This window comes from Hippoglossus hippoglossus, chromosome 10 (genome assembly GCF_009819705.1).
Source record: "Hippoglossus hippoglossus isolate fHipHip1 chromosome 10, fHipHip1.pri, whole genome shotgun sequence".
Taxonomy (NCBI): Eukaryota; Metazoa; Chordata; class Actinopteri; order Pleuronectiformes; family Pleuronectidae; genus Hippoglossus; species Hippoglossus hippoglossus.
In genome coordinates this window covers 4,080,958-4,100,980 of record NC_047160.1, presented here as the reverse complement: position 1 = coordinate 4,100,980, position 20,023 = coordinate 4,080,958, and the positions used below count along the sequence as shown (strand labels likewise).

The 20,023-nt window shown below is 42.0% G+C and overlaps 3 protein-coding genes across 3 annotated transcripts; all 3 read right to left on the bottom strand.

Moving 5' to 3' along the window:
• Positions 1–7,118: 7,118 nt before the first annotated feature.
• LOC117769801 (kelch-like protein 10) lies at positions 7,119–10,068 on the bottom strand. Its single transcript, XM_034598940.1, has 5 exons — positions 9,950–10,068; positions 9,241–9,721; positions 8,439–9,062; positions 8,144–8,293; positions 7,119–7,460 (listed from the first exon to the last, which is right to left on the bottom strand). Exons 1-5 carry the CDS (start codon positions 10,066–10,068, stop codon positions 7,119–7,121), a joined length of 1,716 nt encoding a protein of 571 aa, XP_034454831.1.
• Positions 10,069–13,486: 3,418 nt separating this feature from the next.
• Positions 13,487–14,590, bottom strand: LOC117769800. The gene is made up of 2 exons (XM_034598939.1): positions 14,389–14,590; positions 13,487–13,893 (listed from the first exon to the last, which is right to left on the bottom strand). Exons 1-2 carry the CDS (start codon positions 14,588–14,590, stop codon positions 13,487–13,489), a joined length of 609 nt encoding a protein of 202 aa, XP_034454830.1.
• A 1,367-nt stretch (positions 14,591–15,957) lies between these two features.
• Positions 15,958–18,895, bottom strand: LOC117769799 (kelch-like protein 10). Its single transcript, XM_034598938.1, has 5 exons — positions 18,777–18,895; positions 18,073–18,553; positions 17,271–17,894; positions 16,976–17,125; positions 15,958–16,281 (listed from the first exon to the last, which is right to left on the bottom strand). Exons 1-5 carry the CDS (start codon positions 18,893–18,895, stop codon positions 15,958–15,960), a joined length of 1,698 nt encoding a protein of 565 aa, XP_034454829.1.
• Positions 18,896–20,023: the final 1,128 nt, after the last annotated feature.

Sequence of the window (20,023 nt, the reverse complement as noted above, 5' to 3'; positions counted from 1 at the left end):
CTCCCTATACCTTGAAGCAGCTTTAACAAGTTGCAAAACAATATTCTGTCTCAAACTTGTCAGACTTACTGCAGGTCTTATGTAGAGATAAGGAATTTATGTTCATTGCTCTAATCTGCTACTGCAGCTGTCACACAAATGGCATGATGAGAGAAATGATGAGGAGCTTTCGTAAACCAGAGACAACAACCTGTCACCACCACTAGTGGGCAGTCAATTACAAAAGAAATGCAAAAAGGAAACAACAGATTCTAGGACGGGATGCAAGAAGAGATATGGCTTGCAATTAGGTATCATCTAATTGATGTCGAAGTGCTACTTGACCTGTTATGTATCCACTGTAGAAGAAAGTCAGCTAAGTTTTGCTTGTCTATAGCTAGCATTAAACCATCATTCAATGTGACCAACAATGTTGACCATCTACATCCTCTGTGTCATAGTTTTGTTTTCCATGGGGCACATTGTTATCCACAGTGCTTGTGATCCACATTGATCCATTCACATCCATCCCTGTCTCCAGCTGAGGGCAAGATTGCTCCTATATATCAACTTCTAGGGCTTTGGCCATCAGGATAGATGGTGTGGAGACTGTTGGAGCGTACATTGAGGATTTGTGGATAAACCTTGAAATGCTGTCAGGTCGATGAGAAGCAGCAAGCAGCCATCATTCAGCTCAGAGGGCCCTCGGAAAAAAAAGTTGAACAGAGGTAAAAAACTCACCAATCAATATGGGAGCCATCAGACTCAGAGTCAGAGACACATGGAGAGAGAAGTCATCTTTTGTCACCTATAGGCTGAGGACACTGGAGAGGACTTTCAAAAGTTACAAACAGGTTTTTAAAATGAATTGAATCACACGCTGATGTATGTTTAAGTGCTCACATTTCTGATAGGTTTGGTCTAAATAGTTATTTAATGCTATCAAAAGGGTGAGATGTCATTATTTAAAGCTCAGACCGATTGGTTATTTCTAATAAAGAACCAAGTGAAAAATAATGATAAGAGTAAAAATTGGTATGTCATGGCATGTTTCATAGTGGATGTTAAGTGACCAGAGGTTACACCTGTTTTATCCTGAATCCTAACATTGGATTGGGTGAAAACTGATTATGTTTTTGAGGATGAGCTTTACTGGATGGCTAAGTGCAGAATTTAAACCTGAAAAACCCAAACTAAGAAATTAGACAAAAAAACATCAGGTAAGTCTACTGAGTGTGTGTGTGGGGCCTTTAAACTCAATTAGTTGCCAGGTTGTTGTTTTTAAACAGGACTTTTATGATATATCTCTAAACTTACACATTTGTGTAACCTGCTTAAAAAATATCCTCTGAAGTCATTTCAGGCTGTTTTGCAACTTGTTGTCCTTGAAATTTCACGATCAGCTACAATCTGATTCCTGCACTTTTAAATGTCAGTGGAAGAGAAGTGATTAAAGTTTTAATGGATTTACATTTAACAGGGTTGTTGTTTGGTTTTATTAGTCGAGGTTGTAAGATATAATTCTCAAAGATTTCTCCTTTAACCCAACAGTGAGATGTCTTTCCAATCATGCCATTCCTTTCAGTCTAGACCAGTGGTCGCCAACCCGACGATCGCGATCTATCGGTCGATCTTGCAGTCTTCACTGTCGATCCCTGAACTCTCTGGACTCACTGGCTGCGGTCTCGCCGCAGATCAGCTGTGTGTCGGTTGTTTGCACGGCAGCGTGTCCGCTGCTGGCGGCGGAGCTGCTAGTTTATCGACTGCATTGCCTTCGAAACAAGTCGGTTTATGTACTAAAGTAAATACTAGTATACTAAGGAAAGAAGACGCACATCTTCCGGTCTGCCAATAACAATCAAAGCCCCGTTAGTGGTTGCAACTCTTCTGTAGGCGTTTCAAAAATAAAAGCACCCCAGCGTTTCTGTTGACGGAATCCATTCTTTTGTTTAACTAGGAGATCTTATTGTGAAATATTTGCAGGAGCGGAAGACGCACGGCTTCAAACTGTATAGTATTTGTATTTATTTGAGTACAAGGGACTACTTTCACACAAGGAAATAGTCACATTTATGGCCATATTCAAGTCAAAGGCCATGTAAAAAAACATTGTGCTGCAGTGTTGAACTGAAGCTAAATATTGTGCACTGAACAGATGCTGTAAATATGAATTGATATTAATGTGAATATTGTTCATTGAATAGATAAAGTTGCATAACTGCCTTTCTCTGTGTATATTTATGCTCGTACATGATGGGCTCGGACTAAAGCATTGGACCAGCTCGTAGGAGACTGAACTTTTTTTGTTACTGTTTTGTAATAGGCCACAATAAATTGGAATACAAAATTGTTAAATAACTTATAAACTGTAACGTTATTCAATTTCATCCACCAACTATATATTAAGATAAATGACGCATACTTTCTCCCACTATCCAGAAATGAAGCCAAAATATCCCAGATATGCCATCTTGCACATTTGGAACAAGTACCACAGTAGTGATTGGGGGATGGAGCCCTGATAGCAAGGCCCAGAATATACATGCACTCAACCAATCGTGAGTTAGTCTCAGCTGTCAATCATGATGATTCATTGCATTTTTTTTTTGCATAAAATAAATAATTAAAACCAAAGTTACTTAAAGGGGACATAGCATGCAAATTCCACTTTGTTAGTGCTTCTACACGTTAATGTGGGTATCTGGCATGTCTACCAACCCAAAAACTCTGGGGAAAAAACAGATAGCCTCCATATTACAAATAGCCTCCATCATGTCTGTTGGGACATGGTTTTTGTGAACTAACAGTTCGGGCCTACATGGGCAGTCAAAAGTCTGAAGCCGCATGTCCTTTGTTCTGGAGAAAACCAAAGCAAAGGAACTCAGTCTCCCATGGTGCCTCAACGTCACACAGAGGTGTGAAAACACACCAGATACACAAGGGTCAACTCCTATTGGTCACTCTGGGCCCCATGACCTGTGAGGTCACCGGGCCAATATAAGGCCTGTTCCCCCTCTCTTCCATCTCTTTTCTACAATCCCTCTGAGGGGAGAAGGCTGTCCAGGCTGTCGCGCGTTTTGTTATAGTTCCTCTAAGTCAGAAACGTCATGCTTGAGCGACTCGATTGCGCTTCCTGGGTATTGTGTCGTAACAAGGAACTGGAAGTCTCCCTACATGGTCTGTAGCTGTGTGGAAGACTTCCGCAGTGTTCAGCTCTACTGTACGCCGGGTTACAGTAGTTACGCCGGGGTACAGTAGTTACGCCGGGGTACACCGGACGCGGAAGTGCCGCTGCGAGGCAGCGCAGCGCCGTTCTCCAGCGCGCAGCCGCCTGGCTGTTCACACGGGACGTGCATTTCTCCGCGCTGGTCAGCCCCATAGACTGTATATATAAGGTCAGCCCGCGATTCTGCTTTCTCCGCTTGTTGTTGTACCCGTTGAATGTCGGGGTTCGGGGGTAAATGATGGTCTTCATAGCCCCCCCCCCCCACCCCTCTCCTTCTCTCTCTGCCTGTCTGCTTGTGTGCTTGTAGTGGATGGGCAGAGGGGGACATTTAATTATGTGATTGGGAAAATTAAAACTCCAGGACAACAAGGGGAATACAAAGTATGGGATGCATATTTGATAATTTATATCATATAAAATATGTAATTTATATCGTTTAAAATCATGGGGGGAGAGGGGGGAGGGGGGAGCTGGGTCATTAGCATTTAAAGGAACAGGCACTCAAAACAGGTCACTCTGTGGAGGGCTGTTTTATACAGGGTAAAAAGGGTGCTGTTTTATATGATCCTTGTGGTATTTTGACCAAAGTATGTTACAGACATTTCATTAAGACCCCAAGGAACCATATCAACTTGTGGTAAAATGGGCATGCTATGTCCCCTTTAAAAAAAAGTATAGTATGATCACTATAATAAAAAATACCAAAAATGCCAAAAACTATGGATCTAATCAAAGCAGGACTGTGATCAGGTGAAAGAGGTTTGGGGCTGACTGGACAATGCACAGAGGACTTATAATAAATCCCTCTTTCTTGGCGAATCATCAAACTTTGATGCCACGCCACGGTCAGACCATGTGAGGTACACGAAAACTTTGAGTTAGTTTTAATCTCCATAGACTCAAGATGACACTCACTGAATTTGAATTTGATCTGATGAAAGCTCTAGGAGGAGTCAAATACACAACTTGTAAAATAGTCAAAATGGCCACTAAATCCCAAATGACCAACTTCCTTTTGCGTTTGTTGTTAATCAAATTGGTGGTGGGGACCTTTTTTTTTTGTCCGATCACACGTGTCTACGTTAAGATTGTACATTTTCACCAGGCCTGACGCCCACAAAGTTGGCTTTGAGCAGACATCATGGAGTCCATTTTGTGATTTTATTTGGTATTTTTTGTATGAAAGTGATGGGACAGCTGCCCAGACACACACTGTAACATTTAAGTATTGTAACATATGAGTTATTGTTTGTTTTTATTTTCTTGAGAAGGGAGACTTCATGACATCCCAAAACCAGGGACATAATGCATTAAACGTGATACCATAAAATGGTGTGCCTTTCGGCATTCAATAAATTTGGTTATCAAAATAAAATATTGAATATTGAAAATATTAATATTAAATAATAACTTGAATTGATGAAAGTTACCTCGGGGCACCACCCTTCAAAGGAAGGGAAAAGATAGCCAATTTATTGATTAAGTCTCATAAAAGTACTAACTACAAATTTGGAACTCTGATTAACAATTAAATTAATAACTATAATCAAAATTACCATCTAGATAGTTGGCTAAGTTGAAGGATATGGAGTTCTTGACAGTGTAGAGGTTGGCAAAATTCACTTATGCAACATTAATGAAAGAAAAACATTTATTATGAATATAATAATTTATGAAAAACACAAATTACTAACGGTGTACTTACTGAACAAAGATAGGTATGTGAGTATGCCTGTGTGAGTCAGCGTGCTTCCAAAATGGCGGCTGGCCACTTCGAAAATAACACCCCTCCCCCTATTGGAATGTTTATGACATGTAGCGGGGGTCAGAGAGATTAGGTGCTGCAATATGCGTGTGTCTGTGTGTGTGCCAAATTAGAGAAAGTTACTAGATGCATGCAAGGAAAGACTGAAGAGCATAACTAACATTAACTTTCAAATAACTTGTAACAACAATATCACAGCAACACAAATCAAACTTATAAACATCACACAGAATCGAATAAACAGTCTTGCTTAGCCTAGTATAATTATTAAGCCCAGTTGTGTTACCCGTCCGTGGAAAGGGGAAAAAAGGTTGCTGTGCAGTTCGCAGTTCTGTGAAATCGTCTAGCTGGTTGTGTGGCTCCTGCCTTCGTGGTTCTGTTGGGCTATGCAGCTCAGTTGCTGTTTGAAGTTCTCCTGCAGGACATCGCATCGCGGCTTAGAGGTTGGTAGAGCTTGGATTGCGAGGAGGTTTCCTTGGTGAGATGAGCTGGAAGCTGCACCTCTCCTCCATGAAGTTGATTTGAGTTGAAAGAGTGAGCTGGACCGTCGCCCTTCTCCTCTGAGAGGACTCGTGGAAGGAGTGGTGTGCTCCTCTCGAAGAGGTGAATGGAAAAAGGCTGGACAGCCTTCTCCCCTCAGAGGGATTGTAGAAAAGAGATGGAAGAGAGGGGGAACAGGCCTTATATTGGCCCGGTGACCTCACAGGTCATGGGGCCCAGAGTGACCAATAGGAGTTGACCCTTGTGTATCTGGTGTGTTTTCACACCTCTGTGTGACGTTGAGGCACCATGGGAGACTGAGTTCCTTTGCTTTGGTTTTCTCCAGAACAAAGGACATGCGGCTTCAGACTTTTGACTGCCCATGTAGGCCCGAACTGTTAGTTCACAAAAACCATGTCCCAACAGACATGATGGAGGCTATTTGTAAAAAACATGAAACATCTCCATCTAAAGCATCTTCCTGCCGAGGCCTGTGAGACATGACTTTCATCAGGTATAATATGCACCATGCACTATATATATATATATATATAAGGTATTGTGGAGACTGTAATCCGTGGCATACAATACACTGTACTTAAACTTGTTCTCATACCTAACCTTTTTTATATTACAGCCTACCTCCCTTAGCTTTATTCAACATCACACATACATGAATGCACTGTGCTCATAAGAAACTGTGACCTACGCCTTAGAAAGAATTCAAGCAGCTGCCCCAGGTTCTGAAGCCAGATAGGAAAGGCGTTGTCTTGTCTGGAAAATGCGCATGCTTACACACACAGAACATACAGCCGATAAAGCAGGAACACAATGTTCCTCACTCCAATGAACAACAACACCGTATAAGCACATGTGGATCTGCAAAACTACTGAAGACTCACAAGGCGTCAGCCGAGTCAAGGCTTGTTTGTGAAACACAAAACCAAACACTGTCAGAATGTGAAGATTTGCCCAGCAACTGTCAAAGGAGGGGCGTAACTGGGAGCGGCTCCTCATCATTCGCGGATTCCAGTGCCAAGAGGCTGGGACCACGCCTGCGCACCATCTAGGGAGAGCCAAGTATAAACCACGGCGACTCCCCCTCGTTATTGACCAATGAAGTTAAACCTACTATTATAAGTACTGCACCCGCCGTCCGTTCGGGGCGACTCTTGGCTGCCCCGTGCTGCTGGATGGCCGAGGCTGTGCATTGAGTGCCCATGGCTGTGCCTTTTCATTGCTTCTAAATAAATACTTGTTGAACCAAACCGAGGCCGGCTCTTCTCATACCTCGGGACAAAAGAACACGACAAAACTTGGTGGCAAGTTTTGACCAGGAAGACCGGAGACCCAAAGGTTGAGGCCGCTCCGATCGATTCTCCACATACTCACAAGGCACCAAACCAAAAGGTAAGCAGAAACCTGTTAAAACAAATTCTGCATTAGTTATATAGGCATTGATATAGATTGTGAGTGTGCGGAGAGGAGAGGAGAAAGGAGGTAAAATAATAAGTCCTGTGATTTTGTGATGCGGTGAGGGGGTGCAGCGTGGCTGTGGGCGCTTGTTGCGCGGCCTCAGCCGTCTAGTAGCGCGGGGTAGTGAAAAGCAATGTGAAATAAAGGGAATGAACAAAGGTTGTAAAAGTTGTAACAGAAATTATTTATTAGTCACACATTCCCTGACTTTTTGAAAAGTGGCAGAGAGTCTCGAGGGAAAGCAAAGTCAACCATGTTGGGGATTCCGGACACAACACAAGAGCTCATGCCGGAGTAGGAACTATTTGAGTCAGAGATGGAACACCACCTGTCCGCGTAAGGATCATAGACTTCTGCATGATAACTTTCGCTCCTGAAATTGGAGCCCCCAACGACATAGAACTGGTCTTCTATCACCTCAAGGCAAAAGTTCCTTCGTGGGATACACATGGGGCACAGCATGCTCCAGGTGTTGGTCTTGGGCATGTAGGTCTCAACACATTTTAGAGGGCGTATATTCCTAAGGCCACCGATCTGGAGGAGGAGAAGATTTGGGACAAGGATTTGATTTTTTTTTAAAAACATACATTACACAGAATGCACATAATAAAGTATAAGGCGGTTGGATTAGTTTGACTATTGGATTAGAAGGTCCAGATTCTTCTCTTTTCTCTCAGGAACAAAATATTTCATCAGCCATCGGCTGGAATTTGGTGCAGACGTTCAGATAATCCTCTGACATCTCGTCTAGTGCCACAATGAGGTTGACATTAGTGGTCTAAGTAAAAATATCTTAATATTTACATTACATAAAAAAATCCCTCATTCTAATTTTTAGCATGAGGCTTTGTATTGAATTAACTGCCATAAGATTTGGTACAGACATATGTCCCTATTAATTGCTTTAGCAAACTAAGATGGTGAACACACCATGTTAGCATGCTAACATTTAGCTAGCTGTGGAGTCCTGATGGATAAATGTGCTTTTTGCAAAAACTGTAGCTCAACAATTGCTTTTCTTCAGATAAACCACATTTTGGTCTTACATTTGCATCACTCAATGACCAGGCAATATCATCAATTATTTAAACTGATAAAATATGTACATGTGGTTAGGATATAACTGTGATTATAAATACAAGGTATCTGTTGGCGTAGCACTGTCAGTCAAGTCTTTTGGGTAATGAGGTGACGTCAGCAGGGCTACGTGTACTTACTGCATAGATTTGGTTATTATATGCAACAACTCTGTGTTGACTTCGACTGATGTTCATATTGGCGATCAGTGTCCACTGGTTGGTCTCTGGATCATAACATTCAGCCGTCCTCGAGCTATAACGCCTGTTTAAACCACCGCAAATGTATATCTGAAGAGAGATGGAGCAGCAGTGATTAGTCTGGTCTTTTCATTGTTTTAACTGGTGACTGTGTTGTCATACACAAATAATTCAGGATTATTATCATTAGAACTGAAAAAGATACTACTCATTATTATTACCATACATAACGAACCTTGCCATCCAGTGTTGCACAGCTTGCACTCCTCCTACCCTCGATCATAGGTGCAATAAGCGTCCACTGGTTGGTTTCGGGGCAGTAGCGCTCTGCAGTGTTGAGGCCAAAATAATCATCAAAGCCTCCAAGGGCATAGATGAAACCATTCAGTATGGTTACGCTCAGGTGGCAACGTCGATAGTGCATGTACATCATCTCCTGCCAGGTGTGTGTCTTCAGGTCCAACCTGACCATGCTGTCTAAGTTCACCATCAACTGAGATCCACCAACAAAGTAGACATAACCATCGAGGAAGACGGTGCCGTGATGGGCCCGAGGATCCTTCAGCTTGTCTCTGATGCAGATCCAGCGATCAACAAGGTGATCGTACACCTCAATATCGCAAGATGCATAGCTTTCTTTCTGGCCTCCAGAGACCCAGATGACGGAATTAGGCAAACGAGGGCGGGCAGGAGTGTTACTCAAACATAACTTTAAGGGTTTGGGTATGTGTTTGGTTAAGGACGACATTATTTTGAAGGAATTGTTGACTATTTCATGGCACTCAGGGTTGAGCTTCACCAGCTGGTTAGTCATCACGTTGTTCTCAATGTACTCAATGCTTGTCTTGCACAGTCGCACCTACACAGGGACAAGGGAACAGAACTTGTTGGTAATAGGTCCATGTGGAAACAAACTGAATCAGAACTTAAAGCAACAGTGTTTTTCCTAAATGAACCAAGCTGCAGGTGTTAAAGCAGTTACGATACATGCTGGAGATGTCCAGTAAATCTAGACCTGTGGCAGGAAAATAAATTACCTCAGATAAAAGCACAGCAATGTGTTGTTCTCGTTCTTTGGGATTGTGGGCGATCCAGCGAAGGATGACATCAAAGACAGACCTCTCATTCTTCACGTTGAGTTCATCTTTGCCAAGAATTTCTGTGAGGTCCATAACAGAGAGCTGCAGGTACTCTTTAAAGTTAATCACCCCCTCAAAGTGCTCCATGATGTAATGGAAGGCCTTACATTGCAGCTCGGAGCTGGGGCAGATATCTGTGAATTGCCAGATGCTGATGCAGTTCTGTAGGCAGAGGTGCTCACTGATAAAGTTGGAGCATGCTTGTATGATGCCTATTATGTTGAGCATTTCAGCTGCGACCATCAAGTCATGCACATTGTCCTTCGTCACAGTAACAGAGCCGGTGTATGCAAACTCAATGATGATCTGCATAATGTCCGGAGACACAAGGGTTATGTGGAAAACCTTGTCTGTGGTTATCTGGTGTACAAAAAGAGCTCTGAGGATTAGAAAGGAGACAAAGCAGAGGATTTGAAATAGATATTCAACCTTTTTGCACGGAAAACAATAGTGAAAACTACTCTTCTCAAGCAGAAGGGACAAAGTGAAAAGGGAAATTATTATTATTATTGTGGTTAGTTGTAGTAGTAGTAATTGTAGTGAGAAAGTATAAATATTAATCAATAAGATTAATATTCTCCCTACTAAGGTCAGGTAACCAGCTTACTGGAAGTAAGTGCTGCAATCACAGAGGATGATTCTATGGATTGGAAATTGAATATCCTCAACTTGGAGGATGGCGTCGCAGAATTGTCCCACCAAGCGGAGATCATTAGGTGTTTCCATCATTTTTATTTTTTCGGGTTTGTGACAGTTGTATTTTATAGCTTTTAAATTATCAACATCACTGAGATAATATAACTATGAATCAAAGAGCTGTGAGATCATAGAACTGGACCGAGAATCCTTTGATCTAAAGGACTGTGGGATAAACATAACAAGGACAAATTTGCCAATAAACCAAACAAGGAAGAAGAAGAGGCAGGGTAAATAACCCTTTAAATGTTAAATAACCCTTCAGTAGAGGAAATACATTGATGGTGGATGAGGGAACGTAGAAGAAGAACAACAAAGTAGATGGCAGTAATGCACCTTGATGTTTTAAACAGAAATAGAGGCCACTCACCACTAGACCGAACAAAGGGGAAGGATAGGCTATCAAATATCAAGGGTATTAAGATATACAGTACCAAATTGGGAAGAAGAAGGATATTGAAACACACAGTGGATGGTGGTAATTGACCTTGATGTTGGTTGCCATCTGCTAATAAACCAAACAGAGGAAGAAGAACCATCAATTACTACAGCCCTTGTAGAAATCTAAAGTTTGATAAGCTTACACAAATTAGAGAGCTGGATGGTAGCAGGGTGTTGGGACTTTAATGCCCATAGTACATAGAGATTTTTGAAGAACTGCTTAAAGGAAAAGGTATGGCCTGTCTAAATGATGGTAGAGGGACTAGGTTAGATGTACACACAAGGAGCCCTCAGCACTAGACTTAACATTGGTGTCTAGGAATATAGCAGGGTTATGCCAGTGAGATGTATCAGAAGAACAGTAGGCAGTAATCATTTCCCTGTGTGTAGCACTACATCGAAAAGTTTATTTTTTAGCAGTGCGAAGTGTTATAGTTTTATATGTGAGAAGGATATGTAGCAGGGTTATGCGAGTGGGATGTATCAGAACAACAGAAGGCAGCAGTCCTGATAACTTGACTGAGGAAAGGCTGTTGAGGCTGTTGTTACACACATGTAGTTTGAGGGAGATTGAACAATGTACACGGAAGTTACAGCAATTTCATGAGTCTCTGTGACTCGTTGAAATTTGACACCATGCCATTAACATGGTGTTCGATGAAAACTCACATTTTCCATAAGACTTCATCATCAATGTCTTGAGGCCCTTCTGACAAAGTTTGACATGGTTGTGGTCAATGGACGAGGAGGAGTACATCAAAGTGTAAGACGTGCCTAAAGCAAGACATTTCCTATTGCCAGCAGGGGGCGCTGTGATTTTAAGTCATGTTTTCTGTGTAGATGTCATCAGGACGGGACTCTTGTCATACATGTCCAGTTTGGAGTAGATTGGATGTCCAATGTATGTCCGATAAAGGAATCTGAAACCTAATCTTAATCTTTTGATGGTGAATCATGACAAATTTGACGCCTCGCATGTGATGAAAACTCACAATTTGAGTTTTAATCTCCAAGGAGTCAAGAAGACTTTCACTGAATTTGAAGTTGATCTGATGAAAGCTCTAGGAGGAGTTTGTTAACATATACGTTTAAAATGGCTAAAATGGCCACTAAATCCAAAATGGCAAACTTCCTGTTGTGTTAATCAAATTGGTTGTCCAGTCATGCTACACGTGTGCACCTAATTTCGATGTGTTAAACCTGACAGAATTGCTGTGTTTTAGGGGGCGCCGTTGAGCCATTTTGCTACAACCATTTCCAATTACTCCAGAATACGTACATTTTCAACAGGCATTACTCACCCGCAAAGTTTGGTGAGTTTTGGAGTATGTTTAAGCTGTCAAAAATTTTATTAATTTTCCTGAATAATCAAACGAGAAGGAATAGGGCCTTCGTACTGTCGGTGCTCGGGCCCTAATAAATGAGAGAAGAAGAAAAACAAACGCCTGGCAGCCAGTCACAAGGTGGCGAGCAAGACGCTTTGGCTTCACTTTTGAGCAGCCATTATGGAGTGCATGTTGTGATTTTATTTGGTATTTTTTGGTATTAAAGTGATGGGACAGCCGTCGAAAACACACACACACACACACAGTAACATTTAAGTATTGTAACATAGGAGTTATTGTTTGTTTTTATTTTCTAGAGAAGGGAGACTTCATGACATCCCAAAACCAGGGACAGGATGGAGCCTATTTGTAAAAAACATGAAACATCTCTATCTAAAGAATCTTCCTGCAGAGGCCTGTGCAGGGTTCATACACATTTTGACCAATGGATTTCCATGACTTTTCCATGACTTTTCAATAACTTTAAACCAAATTTCCATGACCAAACATTTTTTGAAATCTCGGTGTATACATGAAAAAGTGACAAAATGTAGAATTTAAACTAACAATGAGAATTCCAAAGCATACAGTATACCTTAAATGACACAAATGAATGAGAGACAATAGTTTGATTAAAAGAATAAACATTTATAAATATACTCTGGTTGAAAGGCATTCATAACACAGACACATCAACAAGAGCTTTAGTAGGTAGTAGCATCCAGCTAGTGCACACATTGCTTTCCCTTTTGTAGTGCACATTTTAACAAAACGTTGAGTTGGCAACTAACTCTTTGACCATAAATCAACAAAAACAATTTCACATTTAAACAGGTTTATAAAACAACATTCGCATATAAAGTGCTTGCTTTTTGTGTTTGACTGACACACACACTCACACAGACACACAGTTCTGTCCCCTTGAGAGGCTAGTGAGAGAGAATAGCTGGTGGCAACCTGACCAAGTTGTAAAGAGAAAAAAAAAAAGTGCTTTCTTGTGTCTTACTGTCCACGGGACCTTAACTGAACAGTCACTTGCCAGCTTAGTGTTTCATTTCTGCAAGCTTCGCATCTATCTGCTTTTCAATCTCCAGCAGAGATACCTTCTTCTGTTTTGCAGTTCGGCGGAAGCTGTTGGATTTGGTGATGAAGGTCAGTTTGCTTGTAGCTTCTGCTTTCTCAGCATATTCATCTGCTGATTTCTGAAGTGCGCTAATATCAGCATCCATTCTTGCCCTCTTCTTTTTCAAGTCATCCAGCTCATCTGTGAGGGCCTTTCCCTTCAGGTCAGTGCCGTGCCTCTCCTTCTTTCTCTTCTCTTCATCCAGGTACCCATGGTACTTCTGCCTGGCTCTTGCAGCTGAAAGCAACAGCTCTTTGGTGATCTCTACCTTGTTTACGCCCCCAACAGACCTGACATGGTCGACGATAAGCCTCTGAGCCACCAGGGACTTCTCCTTCTGATTCTCTACGATCATTTCCTTGTTGATTGAGAATCCACGCTCAACACTGGCCTGTCCATGAGACAGGACAAGCAGTACCTTCACCACATCCCACACTCTGGAAAATGATGGTTTCGACCCCATTGTCTCGTACAGGAGGGTGTCCACCCGGTCTGTCTTGGGGTCAAACTCCCTGAAGTTGGCCTGAAGAGCAGCTGAGTCACAAAACTCACTGAACTCTCAGAGGATGTCATTGCACGCTGACTCGTCAACATGTTTGGCCTCAACAAGTGTGTGCAACATTCTTCTCATTTGAGGCACGCACAGCTCCTTGGACACGGCCATGCGTCTTGGGTCAAGGCACTGCATGCTTCTTACCAGTTGGTGATGCACTGGACCCTTTTTCAGCAGCTTCTCAGTCAGGGTGATCAAGAGTTTCTTACAGTCCATCTTGATCTCTAGCACCTGCCTCTCTGAAATCTTCTTGGAAGACTTGAGTTGGTTTAGGGTGGTTTCTGCTGCAAATCCAATGTCAATCTTGGAAGCGTCTTTGTGCAGACTGCTGTCCTGAAAAGCAACATGGAGGAGCTTCAGTGTGGAGGTGGCCTCCCTCAGGGGTTTTTCCTTCAGAAATCGTCCCATGAGCCCTGCAAATATTGACATGAAAATAATAATTAATTTCAAATATTTCACATTTTCATTTTGATCACTCTTAATTAGCAAATTCACAAAATAAAAGGTCATGTGTGAGTATGATACACTATCTGATCAGACACGCCAAACAAGTGAATAGTACCCAATTCATAAATTAATTTTCTAGATGCAGATTAACTAAAATTAACCCTCATTGCACTAGAAGAGGGAGGGTCCCTCCCGACCCACCTTCTACATTTGAATAGGTACAGTACAGAGAAAGTTTTAAAGTTTTTCAAATGCTCTACAAAGAAATATATTTTTAATCATAATTTGTTATCATCAAGTTATGTGGCGGTGCTCTATTAACCTATTACATTCATCCAACATATTATTGAAATTGTCAAAATGTTACAAGACATATTTAAAAGCCAAAATATAATGCTGTTTTATTGCAATGCTTAAAACAGATATGAACATGTATGCCTTCAAAATATGTTTATGCTTACCTTTCATCAGTTTGAACATGTCCTCACCGAGGAAGGGAAGCATGGGTTTGTCTGTTTGGTAGGCGGTGAGGAATGGAGTGACTTCTCTTGCAACGCTATTGAAGATTGCCACTTTCCCGGTGAAGAGAGGATCTGCACAGCGCTCCTTCAGAGCCTCAAATGACTTCACCTTTGGATTGGGTAGTTCACCTTTTCCTACCATCTCAACGTAGGCTTTTACGTGCGGCCAGAGCAGCATTCCTTGTTCCGACACGTTGACATGTTCGATCCATCGGTGATTACAAAATCGAAGCATGTTGGTGCTGCAACCAGTTGCCATCACGAAAATCTTCGTGACGAGCAGGGCAGTCGTGGAACAGCCAGTGACGAACCAATGTTGACAAGCGACTTTCCCACATCCTTTTGCACACTCTTCTGGAGTATTTCGAACACTTTCCAGTTCACATTTGGGCCGTCCATAGATATTTGGATAAGGTTGTTGACTCCAATCTCTGACAGCAGGTTGGTCATTTTCCCAACGACATCAAGGGCAGATGAATGGCCCATGAACTCAGAGCCGATGTATTTGGTCTTCACATCGGCGCCATCCCATAGCCTCACATGCAAATCCATCTGTTTGGACTGTAAATAGTGGTTCAGGCTTTCGTCAAATAGCATTACATAGGCCCTTTGCCTCAACACGTTGGACAACGTGAGACTCTTGAAGTGGGGAGCGAGCCCGAACGAGCAGAGATATGCGCATTTGCTTTCGCCACAAGCAAGTTGTGTTGCAATCTGGCTATCGGGGGAACATTCGTCGAAAGAGCAGGCTGGCATCTTCGGATGATTTAAAAGAATAATGCGAATTGGTCACCTTCAGTGCCCACATTACCTCCGCAGTTAGGATTTCATTTTTCGTTACAGCATCGGTTATCGATGCCTGCTTGGTAGCCGAAGAGAGAGACGTGCTGCTCGGCGTAGCAGTTGGCCTCGCTGTGGTGAGAAAGCCGGTCATGGGGGTTGCTGTAGCTTCGGTAGCAGTAGCGCTCTGATGTTTGCTTCCTTTGGCATGGCTCGTTAATGCCGCCTCTCCCATGTTTGAAATATCGAATGTTTTGCCACCACACAACCTACAATTTGCTCGTCCCGGGTCTTTGTCTGTTGTAACCCATGACATGTACTTTTCCATTTGTAGCCAAGCATGGTTAAATCTACACTTCCCTGGCATAGTGCATTATCCCGCCTGCTTCCCCACCGAACTTTTCAATTAGTATGAAAGCGTATGCCTGCTTATATTTTGAGCGTATTTCTTTTAAAAGCATATGAATTATTTAAAACTCAGCGTAAATGAACGACATGAAAATATGAATATAACAAATTTCCATGACTTCTCCAAAACCTTTGGGATTTTATTTTTTTCAAGCACTTTTCCTGGCCTGGAAATAAACATTTTACAATTCCATGACTTTTCCAGGTTTTTCATGACCGTAGGAACCCTGCCTGTGAGACATGACTTTCATCAGGTATAATATGCACCATACAATATATATAAGATATCAAAAGATGTATTAGTCACACATTCCGTGACTTTTAGAAAAGTGGTAGAGAGTCTCGAGGGAAAGCAAAGTCAACCATGTTGGGGATTCCGGACACAACACAAGAGCTCATGCCGTCGTAGGACATCTTTGAGTCAGAGATGGAACACCACCTGTCCGTGTGAGGATCATAGACTTCTGCATGATAACTTTTGGTCCTGATATTGGAGCCCCCAACGACATAGAACTGGTCTTCTATCACCTCGAGGCAAAAGTTCCTTCGTGGGATACACATGGGGCACAGCATGCTCCAGGTGTTGGTCAGGGGCATGTAGGTCTCAATGCTTTTAAGAGGGTTTACATTACTAAAGCCACCGATCTGGAGGAGGAAAAGATTTGGGACAAGGCTTTGAATGGAGAAAAAAACATACATTTCACAGAATGCACAGAATAAAGTATAAGGCGGTTTGATTAGTTTGACCGTTGGATTAGAAGGTCCAGATTGTTGTCTCTTTTCTCTCAGGAACAAAATATTCCATATACTGGTGGAATTTGGTGCAGACGTTCAGATAATCCTCTGACATCTGGTCTAGTGCCACAATGAGGTTGACATTAATGGTTTTAAGTAAAAATATCTTAATATTTACATTACATAAAAAATCCCTCATTTTAAATCGAAGCATGAAGCTTTGTATTGAATTAACTGACATAAGATTTGGTACAGACATATGTCCCTATGAATTGCTTTAGCAAACTAAGATGGTGAACAGTGAATATTACACCATGTTAGCATGCTAACATTTAGCTAGCTGTGGAGTCCTGATGGATAAATGTGCTTTTTGCAAAAACTGTAGCTCAACAATTGCTTTTCTTCAGATACACCACATTTTGGTCTTACATTTGCACCACTCAATGACCAAGCACTATCATCAATTATTTAAACTGATAAAATATGTACATCTGGCTGTGGTTAGGATATAACTGATTATAAATACAAGGTATCTGTTGGCGTAGCACTGTCAGTCAAGTCTTTTGGGTAATGAGGTGACGTCAGCAGTGCTATGTGTACTTACTGCATAGATTTGGTTATTATATGCAACAACTCTGTGTTGACTTCGACTGATGTTCATACGGTTGATCAGTGTCCACTGGTTGGTCTCTGGATCATAACATTCAGCCGTCCTCGAGCTATGACTCCTGGTTAAACCACCGCAAATGTATATCTGAAGAGAGATGGAGCAGCAGTGATTAGTCTGGTCTTTTCATTGTTTTAACTGGTGACTGTGTTGTCATACACAAATAATTCAGGATTATTATCATTAGAACTGAAAAAGATACTACTCATTATTATTACCATACATAACGAACCTTGCCATCCAGTGTTGCACAGCTTGCACTCCTCCTACCCTTGATCATGGGTGCAATAAGCGTCCACTGGTTGGTTTCGGGGCAGTAGCGCTCTGCAGTGTTGAGGCAAACATAACCATCAAAGCCTCCAAGGGCATAGATGAAACCATTCAGTATGGTTAAGCTCAAGTTGCAACGTTGGTAGTGCATGTACATCATCTCCTGCCAGGTGTGTGTCTTCAGGTCCAACCTGACCATGCTGTCTAAGTTTTCCATCAACTTCGATCCACCAACAAAGTAGACATAACCATCGAGGAAGACGGTGCCATGATCGGCCCGAGGATCCTTCAGCTTGTCTCTGATGTAGATCCAACGATCAACAAGGTGATCGTACACCTCAATATCGCAAGATGCATAGCTTTCTTTCATGCCTCCAGAGACCCAGATGATTGAATAAGGCAAACGAGGACGGGCAGGAGTGTCACTCAAACATGACTTTAAGGGTTTGTGTTTGTGTTTGGTTAAGGACGACATTATTTGGAAAGAATGGTTGACTATTTCATGGCACTCAGGGTTGAGGTTCACCAGCTGGTTAGTCATCACATTGTTCTCAATGTACTCAATGCTTGTCTTGCACAGTCGCACCTACACAGGGACAAGGGAACAGAACTTGTTGGTAATAGGTCCATGTGGAAACAAACTGAATCAGAACTTAAAGCAACAGTGTTTTTCCTAAATGAACCAAGCTGCAGGTGTTAAAGCAGTTACGATACATGCTGGAGATGTCCAGTAAATCTAGACCTGTGGCAGGAAAATAAATTACCTCAGATAAAAGCACAGCAATGTGTTGTTCTCGTTCTTTGTGATTGTGGGCAATCCAGCGCAGGATGACATCAAACACAGTCCTCTCATTCTTCACGTTGAGTGCATCTTTGCCAAGGATTTTGATAAGCTCCAGAACAGAGAGCTCCAGGTACTCTTTAAAGTTAATCACCCGCTCAAAGTGCTCCATGATGTAATGGAAGGCCTTACATTGCAGCTCGGAGCTGGGGCAGATATCTGTGAATTGCCAGATGCCGATGCAGTTCTGTAGGCAGAGGTGCTCACTGATAAAGTTGGAGCATGCTTGTATGATGCCCATTATGTTGAGCATATCAGCTGCGACCATCAAATCATGCACATTGTCCTTCGTCACAGTAACAGAGCCGGTGTATGCAAACTCAATGATGATCTGCATAATGTCAGGAGACACAAGGGTTATGTGGAAAACCTTGTCTGTGGTTGTCTGGTGTACAAAAAGAGCTCTGAGGATTAGAAAGGACACAAAGCAGAGGATTTAAAATAGATATTCAACCTTTTCGCACGGACAACAATAAAAACTACTCTTAGCCCTTCTCAAGGAGAACGGACAAAGTGAAAAGGGAAATTATTATTATTATTGTGGTTAGTTGTAGTAGTAGTGTAGAAGTATACATTTTTGTTAATAAGATTAATATTCTCCCTACTAAGGTCAGGTAACAATCTTACTGGAAGTATCTGCTGCAATCAGAGAGGATGATTCTGTGGATTGGAAACTGAACATCCTCAATTTGGAGGATGGCATCGCAGAATTGTCCCGCCAAGTGGTGTTTATTGTGTGTTTCCATCATTTAGATTTTTTCTCGGATTTGTGACAGTTGTATTTCAGAGTTTATTAATTATCAACAGCACTGAGATAAAATAACTGTGAATCAAAGAGCTGTGAGATCATAGAACTGGACCTAGAATCCTTTGATCCAAGGGACTGTGGGATAAACAGAACAAAGAAAAATCTGCCAAGTAGATGGCGGTAATGCACATTGATGTTTCAAACAGAAATAGAGGCCACTGGCCACTAGACCAAATGAAGAAGAAGGAGAAGCTATCAAATATCAAGGGTAATCAGATATACAGTACAGAATGGGGAAGAAGTTGGATATTGAAAGACACAGTGGATGTTGGTAATTCACCTTGATGTTCATATGGTTATGGTTTTAAGGAATGGGCGTGGCAAAATAACTGACTAGCGCCCCCTAAAGTGCAGCCCCGGCACCACGATTGGCCAACATGTACAAAAATCGGTAGGGCCATGTGTCTTTACATAACAAACAAAAAAGTCTCTTGGATAGATATGCTAGACAAAACAGGAAGCCCGCCATTTTGGCTTTAGTGGCCATTTTAGACATTTTTACTTTGACGAACTTGTCGTAGGGCTTTCATCAGATCAACTTCATATTGAGATGAGTGTCATCTCAACAAGATGGATATATAAACTACCTCGGTATATACAATTTCATAACACGGTGTGACCGTGGCGTGGCGTAGAATCTTGATGATTCGCCAAGAAAGAGGGATTTATTATAACTCCTCTGTGCATTGTTCTATCAGCCTCAAACCTCATTCACATATTCACAGTCCCGCCCTGATCAGATCCATCTGCTGGCGACAGGAAGTGACATGTTTTATACTTTGATGCACTGCTCCTGGCTGCTTTACAATATACAGCTCAAAAGAGCTCAGTCAAGTCATAGGACCATGGTCAGAATTGTGACATTTACTTAAACCGTGTAAACATTGAGGTGCGGCGAAGGTTCATCCTTCGCCAAAGGAGACAATGTTGTCATAACTCCAGTGTGCATTGTCCTATCACCGTCAAACTGCTGTCTCATGATCAGAGACCAAGCCTGAACAGCTTCATGTGTCAATATTTCCTCAGCGTCATAGCGCCACCTACTGATTCGCCATGAGACAGGAAG